A 14,478-nucleotide genomic window follows, 5' to 3' on the forward strand; every position below is an offset into this window, starting at 1 on the left:
CCTCACTGCATATTCTCAACACACATATGAATACAATTATACATGCATATATATTGTGCATAGGTGTTCAAGTATGCTAAATTGTTACAGCATACATGTGTACATGTTCATATATTCTAGATTTGAAGCTTTTGTGACTGCAAGGATTCATACTCTTAGGTTTTTTTTTTTGCCTCACTTGATACAGTAAATTTAGCTGTGACGGTCCCACCTGATGACGGAGACTTTTGTTGCCTCCGAAACGTCGTTATTTATTTTATTTTATTTCTATTATTATTTCTATTATTTATTTTTACCTACGTGACTTTACCGAAAAAACATAAGAGTATGTTCATATATGTTCACAATTACAGGTGTGTGTGTGCGTGAGTTTTGAAAGCTGTATGGACATACAGGAGTAGGCTCCAGACTGGGTTAAAATATTTTTTTAATGTTTTCAGCAACAAATGGAATTAGGGAAATGCTTTCTTTGCAGGTCTCATTCTAAGAAGCAAATTTAAAGGAATATACGTCCCATTTGCACAGTTTGTACCACTTTGCATTAGAATGGCTCGGTTTGGATAAAATAGAATTAGTTTGGGTAAAGAGCAGGGAATTTTTAGTGTTTTCCCACATGGGAAATTTCAAGTTTGTTGCATGTCGGGAAGTACGCAAAACATTTTTAACAGACACACATATTCACAAATTTCCCTTTTATATATATAGATGCGATGCATTAGATAGATGCACATAGACGTGTATATATCTATCTATGTGGACCTACCTTCATTAAAGTAGTTACACTGGGTACTAACGATTGATTAATTGAGTTACGTCATTATTATCGATACTTTGTTTGGTGGCAATCTTCTGAACATTCTTTTAAGGGAATGGCGGAATGTGGACGATGCAATATAGACGATAAGCGGATCAAAGAGAGTGTTCAGTGCGCTGAGGCAAAAACCGATATCACGCATCAGCGTGAGGCTTTGCCAGTAGAACCCATTAGTTCTGCTTTGTATGAACCCTATAATGTGTGTGGAGTTGTACGGAGTGAGGCACACGATGTAAATTATGAGGCCCACAAGAGTCATTTTCGCAGCCCGGTTCTTTTTCATCCGGTTTGCTGATGACCTCTGCTCTCTGCCTGCAATCAGAGCCTTCAGGACGTTTGCGTAGGAGAACAGCGTTATGGCCAGTGAAGTGACGAAGAGCGAGAAGAACAAATAGAGCCGATACGTCGTCAGGTACTGAAGGTCGTCCTCTGAGAACTTCTCATAGCACATCGCCCGCATCTGCTGGCTGCCATTCGTCTCGTTGACGTAATTGAGCATGGTCACAGCGTTCAGCGGCATAATGTGAATGGTGGTCAGAATCCACACCAGGACACAGGCGCGCGATGCAGTCTTTGCTTTCCGCCATGCCGAGTCCTTGAGTGGGTGCACGATCGCCATGTAGCGGTCGACACTGATGGCCGCGAGCAGCATGGGGGTCGTGTAAATGTTGGTGAAGAACAGAATGACGTACAGGTGGCACATGAACTCGGGCAGTGTCCAGCGCTTCTTATTGAAGTGGTAGCCGATTTTCATGGGGAGACAGAAGAGAAAGAGCAGTTCTGCAGTTGTGAGGTTTATCATGTAGATGGACATGGAGTTCTTCCTCTTTTTGCTGAGAATCCACATGGACAGGAGGTTCAGGGGAAGGCCCAGAATGACCACAATGGTGTATAGTGTCGGAATCACCAAATACTCAAGCAAGTCAGTGGTCTCCATTGTTTACTGTAGGGGATACAACAAAAATGCAGGTGTACATATGTGCCAACAACAATTACCAATAATTAATTAATTATTACTACTACTGTAATTCATAATTCAATACATTACAAATGAGGCCTTTATGTTTTTTTTAATGACAGCCAGGTAGTTAGTTTGCCTAACACAACATCATTATATTGTGTTCGCCACTATTTAATAATAATAATAATAACAACACAAATATGCAACTCTTTGTCAATCTACTGCTGGATCAAGGTCTCCTCAATGTGTGTTAGTTGTGGAGGCCGTTTTTGTAATGTGCTTTGCTACATCAGTGATGGTGGGCCCCAGGGCCGGTTCTGAAATCGACTTTTGGCACTCGTGTTTAGCCTTGCCCGAGAATCAAATCTCAAGATGGCGGAATTAAAGTAGGGGTAGTGCAATGAACCACTGCACCACCATTCTGCCACACACTCTTTAGCATGCTTTAAAAAAAACAACCACAGAAGCTAGTGTCCATCGCCGCTGGGCGAAGACCCCGGGGCCGGCCCAGGACACGCTGGTGGGACTTTGTCGCTCAGCTGGCCTGGGAACGCCTGGGAATTCCCCAGGAAGAGCTAGTCTCTGTATAGTCGTGTATAGTGTAGTATATAGTGTAGTTGTGTATAGTAGTGCATAGTGTAGTGTAGAGTAGTGTATAGTGTTGTAATGTATAATGTAGTGTATGGTAGTGGAAAGTGAAGTGTATAGTAATGTAGTGCTAGACTCTGTCGCCAGGGAAAGGGAGGTCTGGATCGCCCTACTCAGCATGCTGCCATCACGACCCTCACCAGACCAAGCAGACTGAGAAACGAACGAACAACCGCAGAAGCCAATTCACACACTATTTCCGATTGAGTTAAATAACTAATCAGAAAACAAAAAAACGCGCCTATGTTCTTTAATCCATGCGTTACTCTTTCCGCCTCTCAACGTAATACCCCAATAGTCTGAGTGCGATCGGTGATTAGAAAGTAAGTTGTATGTTATTTTCTTCGTCGTGCCTCCTGTCCAACCTATGTAGTTTTTCTCCCCAATATTCTCCACAGGCCACCGCTTGGTGTTGGCATTGCCACATCTTGAGGCGTGCATTGTGGTGCTGAAGGACATCTCAGGAGATGGTCCATGGTTTGCTTCTTCTGACCAAGCACATTAGTCGGTTGTGCAGAAGCACCCCCCCCCCCCACCGTGATTTCATGAGAGAGTTGCATCTGCTGAGATCCACTCTCAGTCTGTTTAGGCTCCGCCATGTGAGCCATTTGGATTTGAAGCCAGACGAGAGCTCCTCACTGGGGGTAATTGTACATTATGTCTCAGCACCAAAGATATATATGGATGTGGTGCGTAGCAGGCAGTGTTATTGTTCAGTGTCATCGGGTGGTCTTACCTTATTTGGGCTTAACTAGGGTAGACAAACCGAAGTCAATGAATGTAGATTCGGATAGTTATTTACATTTATTTTGTCATTTGGATAGTTATTTTGTAATGAAATTATTATTCCTCCACGACAAGTTGAAGAGAATCTGGTTTCCTCTTACTCCATCGCATCTTAGTTCTTCCATTTTCATTTACCAATCCAAACATTGAAGGGAGGGTACAAAGATGAGGTTAGTTACTCACAGTCTCTCAGGGTAGCTTCTGTGGTTCAAAGATACAGGCATGTCTGGGGAAGGAGCATGTGTGTTGTGAGATAGTGGCATTATTTTGTAAGGTACATGGTAAAATGTTGTAACATTTGGTTATAAAATATCACGTATAGCGGACCCCACTTATTGCGGTACTCTCAAGATTGAATAAAATTTGATTATAGTATTAATAGATGCTGTTTTTCAAACATAAATAAATGAAAGCCATATGTATACTGTACAATACTTACCCAATGTTATGAAATATGCTTCCAAAATACTATGCTGATATGAAAGCGTTCCAGAATCTGATGGATAGGACATGCATGTAAGTGGCCAATAATTGAGGAGCCTTTTCTGAACCTGATTTCCTCATGTAATTTGTTTGGATGTGGCTTTATTTTGATCTTCAAATACCTTCGTGAACAATGTACACGTAAGTGATATGAGATAAACAGGTCTATAATTCTCCAATAGGTTTTATCACTGTTTCGAATGGAACAATTATTGAGGAATCAATTCATATTGTTAAGGGCATCTGGAACTTCCTCCTCTTTTACTAAAAAAACAATTGGATTCATCCTCTAACATTAGGATTTTATCACGTGTTATGAATCCATCTTTTTCTCAAAGGGCTCCTCCCATTTGTGAATCGCAAATCATCCTAACTATCCGCTACTTTCATGCAATCCAGTGTTTGCCCTGATATTTTTAAATCACATCTGTGTCGGATTCTCTGATTTCTTATCTTATTATTTTCATAACCGTTTTACAGTTATATTGCACAGCAATCCCTTGCAAATCACGGGGGTTAAGTTCCTGGACTAAGGCAAATCCGTGGTTGGTAAAGTCCTGGGGCCTATGGGAAATGGGGAACCACGGCTGCGGTCAGACTCGTCATAGCTTAACTGAGTTGCCTGTTTCTTCACTAAACACGAATAAAATGAAGTACATTGCACAATAATACAATCAAGGACAAAATGAACGCGAATGACCAAAACAGAGAAGAAAAATCTATGGCGGTTGCAATGCAATGCGGTCTACGCGCTGCGAGAATCGCAACAGAGCAAGACGGAGAGCTGGTACTCGACGGCGCAGCGCTACGGGTGACGCACGGGTGGCGTGGAGGCCCCGCAACATTTGTAAATGCGTGGTTGCGGCACCCGTGCTTAACCTGCAGATACTTTTCCAGGCCTGTGTTCCGTTAAGTTGGTTTGTGGATAATAAACCGTGTGTACGTGAATTCCGTGGTTGGCAAGTCTGCGGTTGGCGAGGGATAGCGGTATTCAACATTGTGTTGAGTTAGCATCCACCTCTTTTTATATAACTGAATTCATTGTTTTTTTTTCAACATTCCCCCCTACTGTTAATTTTACTATCCATTACTATGCCAGTTGTCACATTTGTTTTTACGACGGTGGTGGTGGTAACCATTTCGTAATTTTTGGTCCACGTGAAAAGCAACCACAGGTTTACACTTCAGCACAGTCCCAGAGAGGACAAAAGATAAGGCAGGAAAAATAAAAATAAACAGTGAACATTAAACATCTCGTCCAATTTCAAACTAACTCGAAGAATCCGATTCAAACATTTGAGAGTACAGTCTGTTCTCCAATAACGCAGGGTGTTTTGATAACCTGAATTGGATATAACGCGATGAGTGTATTAGAGAAGATTTTTTTTTATAACGCGTAGGCGAATTGTATATAACGTGATTGAGCGAACGGAACTACGTCGCACGAGTAGGAATAAGCAGTTGTACGGCTGCCTCGGCGTAACATCACACAAACTATATTAAAAAAAAACTTTCCTATTTGACCAGGTAAGGCCTACTGAGCTATACAGCTCTTTTTCAGAAGCGACCTGGTCACAAATGATAGTTCAACAAGTTGACTTAGTAGAAATGTATCACAGCCAAATACTCAAAAATGCACGTTGATTCTAAATGTGGAGGGAAAAACCGAAGGACTCGGAGAAAAATCCACGTGACCGCAGGGCGAGAAACATGCAAAACTCTAAATACACAGGCAACGAACACACGACCTCCTGGATCCCAGGCGAGGTAGTTAACATCTTGCCACTGCGGCACCCCATCCCAAAGTGGGATGCTGCTGGATGCTTCTACATATTACCCATGCGCCTCAGTGTTTGTTCGGCCTCCGTACACATCTCACGTGTTACCGTGGACTGTGCTTTACCCTGTATTGTATATTATTTATTATTCCGCGATTTTTCCATATAACAAACTGTAACTGCCTCTTAAATATCACGGCGCATGAGTGAGCATGCAGTCATCACACTGTTCACCAAGGTGCAGCGTTTGCACTGCTCAGCTTTGGTTACATCAGCCCCATCCACACAGAACAGGACATCACTGGAAAGAACCGCCCGCAAGATCTTACAATCACAAAACTGCCATTTCGCTGTGAATATAGTTGGGTGCGCTCGTGCATGTGTAATGAGATAGTGACATCCACTGGTTGGAAAAGGGAAGCCTGGGTACAGACGCCACTATAAACATTATCCAATCCGCCACTATAAACATTATGATGCCGCAATAACAAGGTAATACCCATTGCTTTCACACTCACTTCTGCTGCTGTGTCCTCACCGAATTCTAAACAGATTTTATTTACCCCATTCAGACAAGCCCCTCCCCTTCTCCTCCCCCCCTTAACTTGTATTTAAGGGCTTGCTTCTTGGATTTTTCCTCACTTAATACAGTAAATTCAGCTGATGACGGAGACTTTTGTTGCCTCCGAAACGTCATGATTTATTATTTTTACCTACGTGACTTTACCGAAAAAACCTAATCCTTGCAGTCACGAAAGCTTCAAATCTAGAATTATCCAATCCCCAAAGGCAGAGGTATCTGGGCCAAAAGTGAAGGGTGGGGCCATCCAATAAACTCCGAGGACTGGCTAGAAAGTTCCACGAGAGGGCGTAGCCGGAGGTGGAGCCTAGCCGCGCCTGCGGCAATATAAGCGGAGGCCGAGGAGGACTCGGGGTCGGTGTGGGGAGTCTTGGCTCCAGACTGCGTCGCTGCTCGCCGTAATCTCTCTCCATCGTTTGGCCATGTGGCGGATCTCCTGCGGAGCTCCCCCGCCCTCCCCGGCACGCCGTCAGCCAGCAGCGAGACTGGGAGCGGACGGTCGGAACCCGCCGTGTGATCAACCGTGTGTTTAGTCTGTAGAACGTAATAGCTAAGTGTGTACTTGGAGAGGAAGCCGATACCGTTGGCCTGTGCTGTGCCCATACGTGGAATAAAGAAGAGTACCCTCTACAAGACGTGTCGCGGAAGTCGCTTATTACACATGTGAAGAGTGTTGTGCGTGCTTACATGTGTGGGTATGTTGTAATGCACTGCACGTGGATTGTACGTGTGTGTTGCAGTAGTATTTTAAGTATTCTGTAGAAAGTAAGTGTGTGTTTTAGTTTACGCGTGAGTGTGCTGTGATTCAAGAATGCTTACCCAATCATATGAATCGTAATGAATAGTTCATACGTGTGCAGTACATGTTGTGTGTGTGTGTGGTGAGTGAAGTCACCACTACTCGTTTGTATATGTTATATTTTATATTAAACGTATGGATAAGGTAATAAATAGGGTTAGTTGCCAGCAGGTAAATCAGGTGCAGAACATATGTGATAAGTACAAGCAAACGAGGTGCCTGTGCAACACGTGACAGCGTAAGAGCACATTCATGCTCAGTCGCTTTTTGTGTTCAGCACCTACGATTTGCACGGTTGGCTACATATGGTGCTAAAAAAGTTCAACATATCATGGGACCTCCTTTGCCAGTACAAAAATATGATAATAGGTGTTCCCCTTTTTTCTGGCAACAAAATAGGTGTTAAGATGTTAAAACACCAAACTGAAACCTTTTACAAGGAATCACGTCTGCATTAACCACAATGCTTGTGGTCAGAATGCAAACAAAAAACATACTCTGATAATATATGTAATGCAATTCTAGTATTTTAAAACCTACTCTGATAATATATGCAATGCAATATATGCAATGCATATATTATCATAGTATGTTTTTTGTTTGCATTCTGACCACAAGCATTATGGTTAATGCAGACATGATTCCTTGCAAAAGGTTTCAATTTAGTGTTGTAACATCTTGTTCTGCCTTACGGCAGGGGTTTTGCCTCATGGCAGATGGGGGGGGGGGGGGGCGTATGTACACAGGAATTTCCTGTTTTTGATGCTAATTTTGGTCACGTGACCAGGAAGTTGCGATTTACGATTCCCGCTCAACCACGCGGGCGTCGGCCATTCCACACATAATTCAAGATGGCGGCACACATCGCATCCCAGTGAAGCCAGCTGCAACTGTCCATTGTGGGACTTTAAGAAGCATTGTCTGTAAGTTCGTTTATGTTCTTATAATATTGGCAATGCTGTTATAATGTTATAATGACCGTTATAATGATGTAAATGCCTTTATAATGTTGTTAAATTATTATGATAAACAACGAAGCCTGCAACTTTCCTTATTGTGAATGTTACTTGTAATTTAATAAGTAGAGTCAAACTTGTATCCAAGTAACTATATTGCGATCCTGAGAGCAAGGATGACGAAATATCTCATCCATAATTTAGTGTTGTGTAATACTGTACATTTGGGGTGCAGTGTGATGAATGCACGATGTGCCTTTATGTAACACAGCAGCTTATGCTCTTGTATAGTTATTTAGTGGTAATGTAGGGGCCTGGTCCATCCAGGGTCTATTGTTGAGAAACATATTATCTAAGACAATGTTCTGATGCTGTGGTGTTCATTCATTGTGTTAGTGTTTCCGGTTTATAACAGATGCTGTATCTGTGCTGTTTTCTCACCAGTTTTACCTCGTTAAACTCAATAAATGACGTTTGGAGTCTGATGTTCACCCTGGCTCTGAGGGTTTATTGGACGCGAGGTTATCTACTTAGCTAGCGGTGCAACACAGTGCACAGCGAGGCCGAGGCACATCTTAACACCTGTTTTGTTGCCAGAAAAAAGGGGAAAAACTTATTATCAAGTTCAACATACATACACTGCTAGCCTATAATTTAAAGAATCAGAGAAAGGAAATATAAAGGCACATAAGTGTAGTGACTGGGAATGTCACTGTGTGGTGCCGGGCTTGTGAGGCCACGGTGGGATTATACTGTTGTGTGTACACCCCGGACATGGGGTGTAGTACCAGCCCGAGTGGGGGCTTGGGTGAGCGCTGGTTAAGCGCGATGGCCACGCACAGCGTGCAGTGCGGGCTCCCGTTGAGAGAGCGAGAGAGTGTCAGCCAGCAGGGGTTACGTTGGGGGCATGATACTCTGGCTGACTTGGGGACATGTGACCGGATGATACTGGAGGGGGGGGGGCACCGGTGAAGGGGGCTAATGGGTGGTCACATGGTCCGGGAAGAACTCTCGAGAACCTTTGGGCAAGGGCAAGAGAGATCGAGAAGGTGGGCGGGCGAGAGGCGGAGCCAGCCCCAGCCCGGCCTGATATAAGGGGGGGGGGGGGGGTGGGCTGTGAGGGGATCGGGGTTCTTACTGTTGGAGAGGCAGGAGATCCACGCAAAGCTTGAAGAAGCCTCCAGCCACGCGGTCCGGGACCCAGCTTGTGGTCCGGACCGGTGGAACTGTGTCTAGTTCCGCCGTAGCGTGGTTAGTTGGGTGGTCACCACCAGAGAGTGTGTTGTGTTAATAGCCTGGAGTATGTTGTGTTAATAGCCTGGAGTATGTTGTGCTAAGAGTTTAATAAAACGTGTTGCTCCCAAGGCAACGTCTGCGACTCAGTTGGACTCACTACATAAGTATGTAGTGTTTGCTATACGTGTGCATGTGATAAGCACAGGGTTCATACTAAATGCTCTGGTGATAGGGTTAAAGTGTGAGTTGCAAGCAATACATGGCTTTGGTGCATATATTATCAATGAACAGTACGTATAGTATAGTGTAAACACACATTACACGATGTAAATGTTGCACCTTAACTGCATGACCTTTAAGTGCATAGTATAAAGAGATACGCACATATAACTGTGAGGATGTGATACACGGTGTGAGAGTTCATGCTATTTTGTAACCTTGTAACCAGGCTTGAAAGGTATAATTAGTGTTCTTGTCTGAAGCCCAGCTTGGAGAGGAGGGAATGCAGCACGTGCATGCTCAGAGTTCACGTCTCCCGTAGCTGTGTGTGTGCGTACCGAGGTTCGCTACATAACCCACTCAGTGTGCTGCCCGCTTTCGGAGCAAGACACGCGCTGTGAGCCCACCTGAATCAAGACACGCACCGTGAGCCCACCTGAATCAAGACACACACTGTGCATTCACCTGAATCAACACACGTGTAGTACCGTCGAATACAGATCGACACCCGGGGTTGAGGCACACTGACGTTTATTTACAATAAGCACAGGGGACACGTAATACTGGAGGGGGTAACGGCCCCCTCACCCGGATAGCTGGGAACACACGGCTATCTACCCTGACCTGCCTCTTAATCCTCCAATCTCTGGGCTAGGGGAGGCTGTCTGGCCCGACACTGGTGAGTCGGGCTACGGCACCCGGAGTCCCAGAGTCCTAGCTCTGATTCACGGGGCCCCGCCGCTGGCTCGGTCCTGCGCGGCCCTTACAAGGGCGGCGTCCCAGGGGAGACCAGGGCTCTCACTAGGCAGTCTTCAATCTTCAAGAGTTACCAACACATTCTGCCTCGAGCCCTCCGGCTCATCACCTTATATCTTGAACCCCTCCCCGCTGGGGTGGGCCCTGTGCGGACGTCGTCGCGAGCACCCTCCCGTGTGCTCACGAAGCCCCGCCCACTGTGCTAGTTTCTCATACGATCCCATACATATTACCTCTACACATATCTCCTCCGTAAGACCCCTACATCACCCACCCCTGTACAGCTCGCAGCCATCCCGGCTGCAACATTGACAATAAAAGTTTAAACCATCTCCATCCGCCCCAGCGTGTGCCTCATTAATTTTTTTTTTTTAACAACAACGCAACGAGAAGAACAACAGGAAGGAAAAGTAACCCGACGAACCCCCCCCGAATAAATACGAAATCCGTAGGACGAGCGTATATACACGTGTTTCTCTTCCTGGAACCCCCCCAGCACACACAGAACACACAGAACACACACAGCACGCCCAACAATCGTACAACGCAACGTGCCGGGAACACAGCACGGACGCCCCACACCGTGAGCACAACATGCGAATGTACACCGGAAAGAGAACCCACAAAAGATGCAAAAAAAAAAAATGTTCTTCTTCTTTTCTTTTCACAAGAGTTTGCGCATTTTTGCGCGCGTCCTCGCCGCAGGCCCGTCACACGGGACAGGCCCGGCCGGCAGGTCGTCGGCCGGCAGGTCGTCGGCCGGCAGGTTTTCATCAGCGAGTGAGTCTGTTGCTGACGTCGCAAGACCCTCAGCATCCCCTGCGGGGGTCGTCGGGCGTGAGCCCGTCACTCCCGGTGCACCAGGGGGTGGGACAGCCGGCAGCACGTTAGGCGAGAGCAACGGAGAAGACCCCTCTGAGTCGGACGCCCCCCCACATGTTTGGCCACGCGCGTGTGTAGTGGGATCTCGCACCGCAACGAAGGGTTTTAGCCTGGAGGGGTGTACAAACCACCGGCGCCTCCCCCATTGAATGCGCACGCACTGAGGTCTAAGGACCTCAACCACCTCGACGGGACCCCGCCACGGTCGCAGCAGTTTAGAGGAGGACGCGAGCGGTACCTGGGGACAGTGCAACCATGCCCTGTCCCCCGGCTTCCACTGTAGCACATGCGCGCGACCCATTCTGAGGCGCTCATTAGCCCTCTGCCGCCTGGCAGAATTCTGCATGGCAGCATCCCGTGCCTCCGTTAATTTTTCCAGGTTGAATTTAACATGTTCGGCCAATTGAGTTTTTCCCTGCGGCGCTGGGATCTGCAGTTGGGCCTGAACAGGTGGCTCCGGTTCGCGGCCATACATAAGGAAAAAGGGGGAAAATCCCGTCGCAGCATGGGGGGCCAACCGGTATGCTGACAGGACCCCCTGAATTTTCAAATCCCAATCTGTCTGTGAGTCAGAAACGTGCTGCGACAACATCGACGTGATGGTACGATGCAACCGCTCGACCATCCCGTCGGTTTGTGGGTGATATGGAGAGGTGCGAATCTTTTTAGTGCCAAGGATCTCACAGACCTGTTTGAGCAATTTGCCTGAAAAATTTCTACCCTGGTCGGTCAGCAGCCGCTCGGGAGCACCTTTGTCAAGGACATATCCCTGGACAAAGGCCTCCACGATGGCTGCTGCCGACTGGTTGGCCAGGGGCCAGGCCATAGGCCAGCGCGTGAAATATTCAACACCGGTTAGCAAATACCTATTTCCCCTGGGGGTGGCGGGGAACGGTCCTAGAATGTCCAGCGCGACGAGTTCGTTCACCCGGGAAACCCTGATAGATTGCAGGGGCGGGTTCGACTCCTTCGCTGGTGGTTTGCGCTGCGCACACCTAGGGCACGATCCTAATAGATCCCCAACATCCCTTGTCATGCCCGGCCAAAAGAAATCAAGTTGGAGCAAGGCCAGGGTCTTTTGGGTGCCCAGGTGGAGGAGGCGCTCGTGAGCGGCCCACACCACCCTACCCCGTAACCCCGAAGGGACCACCAGCCGGTGTCGATGGGATTTGCCGTCCCAATGCATTAACAAGCCACCGAGCATTTCCCATGCGTCGGCATCACCCCTCCCCCGCCCCCGGTCCCTGACGCGGCGGCGCAACGCAAGGAGGGAAGTATCTTCCATTTGCAACCGACCCCATTCCGTAGCAGGCAACCCCAACAGGGAATCAGAACCCTGCTGTGCGATGGAATTTGTCACTGATGCTGCGTCGTCAGCAGCCGCCAAGACCGGAACAGGCAATTCAGCAGGATGCCTGCACCGACCAGACCCCAGGAGGCATGCGCATTCGGGGGTGGTCGGCATGCGTGACAGGGCGTCCGCGTTGGTGTGGCGAACGCCCTTACGGTACGTGGTCTCAAAATCAAAATCCTGGAGAACCTCCAGCCATCGAGACAATTGTCCCGATGGTTGTTGGACTCGCAGGGCGTACTGTAGCGCCGCATGGTCTGTACGGACGGTGAAACGCTGTCCGTACAGATATGGCCGGTACTGCTGGATGAAGTAGACAATTGCCAGCAGTTCCCGACGCGTGACACAATATCGTTGCTCCGCTGGAGACAAACACTCGGCTACCGTACGCGACCACCCGTTCCACGCCCTCAACCACCTGGGACAGCACGCCCCCAATACCTGTGTTGCTCGCGTCGGTATCGAGCACAAAGGGTTTTGAAAAATCGGGGTAAACCAGGGGAGGGGCATTAACCAGAGCGTCCCGAAGTGAGCGGAACGCAGCCTCCTCCTCCTGTCCCCAATGGAAGCGGACCCCCTTTGACGTCAAAGCGTGCAAGGGCTTAGCAATGGTGGCAAAGTCCGCGACAAAGCGTCGGTAGTATGACGCAAAACCAACAAAGCTCCTGACCTCTCCCACCGAGGTGGGAGTCGGCCAGGAGCTGACGCACTGCGTTTTGGCGGGATCGGTAGCAATACCCGAGCGTCCTACGATGTGCCCCAAATAACGTACCGATTCGCGCAACAAATGACACTTTTGAGGTTTAAATTTCAAATTAGCAGCCCGCATTTTGAGGAAAACGGCCCGCAACCTCTGGAGATGCTCGTCAAATGTTCTGCTAAAGACGATAACGTCGTCCAAATAGATTAAACACGAATCCCACTGCAATCCAGCCAAAACCAATTCCATCAATCGCTGGAAAGTCGCCGGCGCCGAGTGTAATCCCATCGGCAACCGGTAAAATTGGAAGAGACCATGTGGTGTACGGAATGCAGTTTTTGGCTTAGATTCATCGTCCAGAGGAAGCTGCCAGAATCCCGAAAGCAAATCCAATGTGGAGAAGAATCGCGCCCCCGCCAAGGCGTCGAGCGATTCATCAATACGGGGAAGCGGGTATGCGTCAGCAACGGAAATTTTGTTGAGGCGGCGAAAATCGACGCAAAACCGCAACGATCCATCCTGTTTCTTTACCAGAACGATCGGTGCTCCCCACGGGCTGGTAGAGGGAGAAATGATATCGGCGGCTAACATGTCATCAACAGCCGATTTGGAATGGTCCTTCTCGGCGGGACTCAGCCGGAAGGGATTTTGGCGTATGGGCGCGCTGTCACCAGTATCAATATGGTGACGCAGCAAATGGGTGCAGCCCAGATCGAATTTGTTTTGACTAAACACATCGGCAAAATCGCGCAATAGTGTCCGAAGTTTTTGACGCTCTGCATCCGACAGTTCCGTCGAACCCGCACAAAGCGCCTCAAGCCACCCTTCATCGGTGTCCGAATGTGGAGTCGGCAGAGTGGCAGCGCGCACGTGATTTGCGACAGACTCCTCACAGGGCACCGGCGTTGCGTGAGCAAGCACGGTCCCTTGGGGAATTACCACGGCCTGCGACCCCACATTGAGGACCGCGATGAAGGGGTCCCCGTCCCCCCTTACGATGGTCTGAGCGGGAATCAAATGCGGCCCGCTAACCCCAGCCCTAGACGGCCCCAGCAGGACACCCTGGTCCCCAACACCCTTAGTGAAGGGTCTACGAAGCTTTAGCGGCACCAACATTTGTGCCCCCGGCGGCACGCGAACCATTTCAACTACAAACGCGGGTACCGTCGCGAACGCCGACCGATCCGTAGTAGGGGAGGGCAAAAACGCCATCTGTCGTCCCGACGGGAGCTCAATGCAACCCTGATCAATCATAATCCGAATCGGCATTTTGCCCAAGAAATCCGTCCCCAGCAGGCACGGAACCGCCAGCGAGGAGGAAACGAAAATAGGGCCGGACAATTTAATATCACCGATGGAAATTTGCGCGCGAATCTGACCCATGATACCCAATGAGCCCCCGTTAGCAGCGTAGAATGGGACATGAACCGGTAGCAAGGGACGACTTTGGACAGGGAGAATGTTGTTTATTAGTTCCGAAATGATGGTCGCCGATGCTCCTGTATCGACGAGGATACGCACTTCGACCC

General features: G+C 48.1%; 1 protein-coding gene across 1 annotated transcript; it reads right to left on the reverse strand.

Moving 5' to 3' along the window:
* Nucleotides 1-410: 410 nt before the first annotated feature.
* Nucleotides 411-5,958, reverse strand: LOC144717720 (free fatty acid receptor 3-like). The gene is made up of 2 exons (XM_078593309.1): nucleotides 3,160-5,958; nucleotides 411-1,757 (listed from the first exon to the last, which is right to left on the reverse strand). The coding sequence occupies exon 2, from the start codon at nucleotides 1,749-1,751 to the stop codon at nucleotides 810-812; it is 942 nt and encodes a 313-aa protein (XP_078449435.1). The 5' UTR covers nucleotides 1,752-1,757; nucleotides 3,160-5,958; the 3' UTR covers nucleotides 411-809.
* Between the last annotated feature and the right edge of the window lie 8,520 nt (nucleotides 5,959-14,478).

Source organism: Lampetra planeri, chromosome 4 (genome assembly GCF_965212315.1).
Source record: "Lampetra planeri chromosome 4, kcLamPlan1.2.h2, whole genome shotgun sequence".
Lineage (NCBI taxonomy): Eukaryota > Metazoa > Chordata > Hyperoartia > Petromyzontiformes > Petromyzontidae > Lampetra > Lampetra planeri.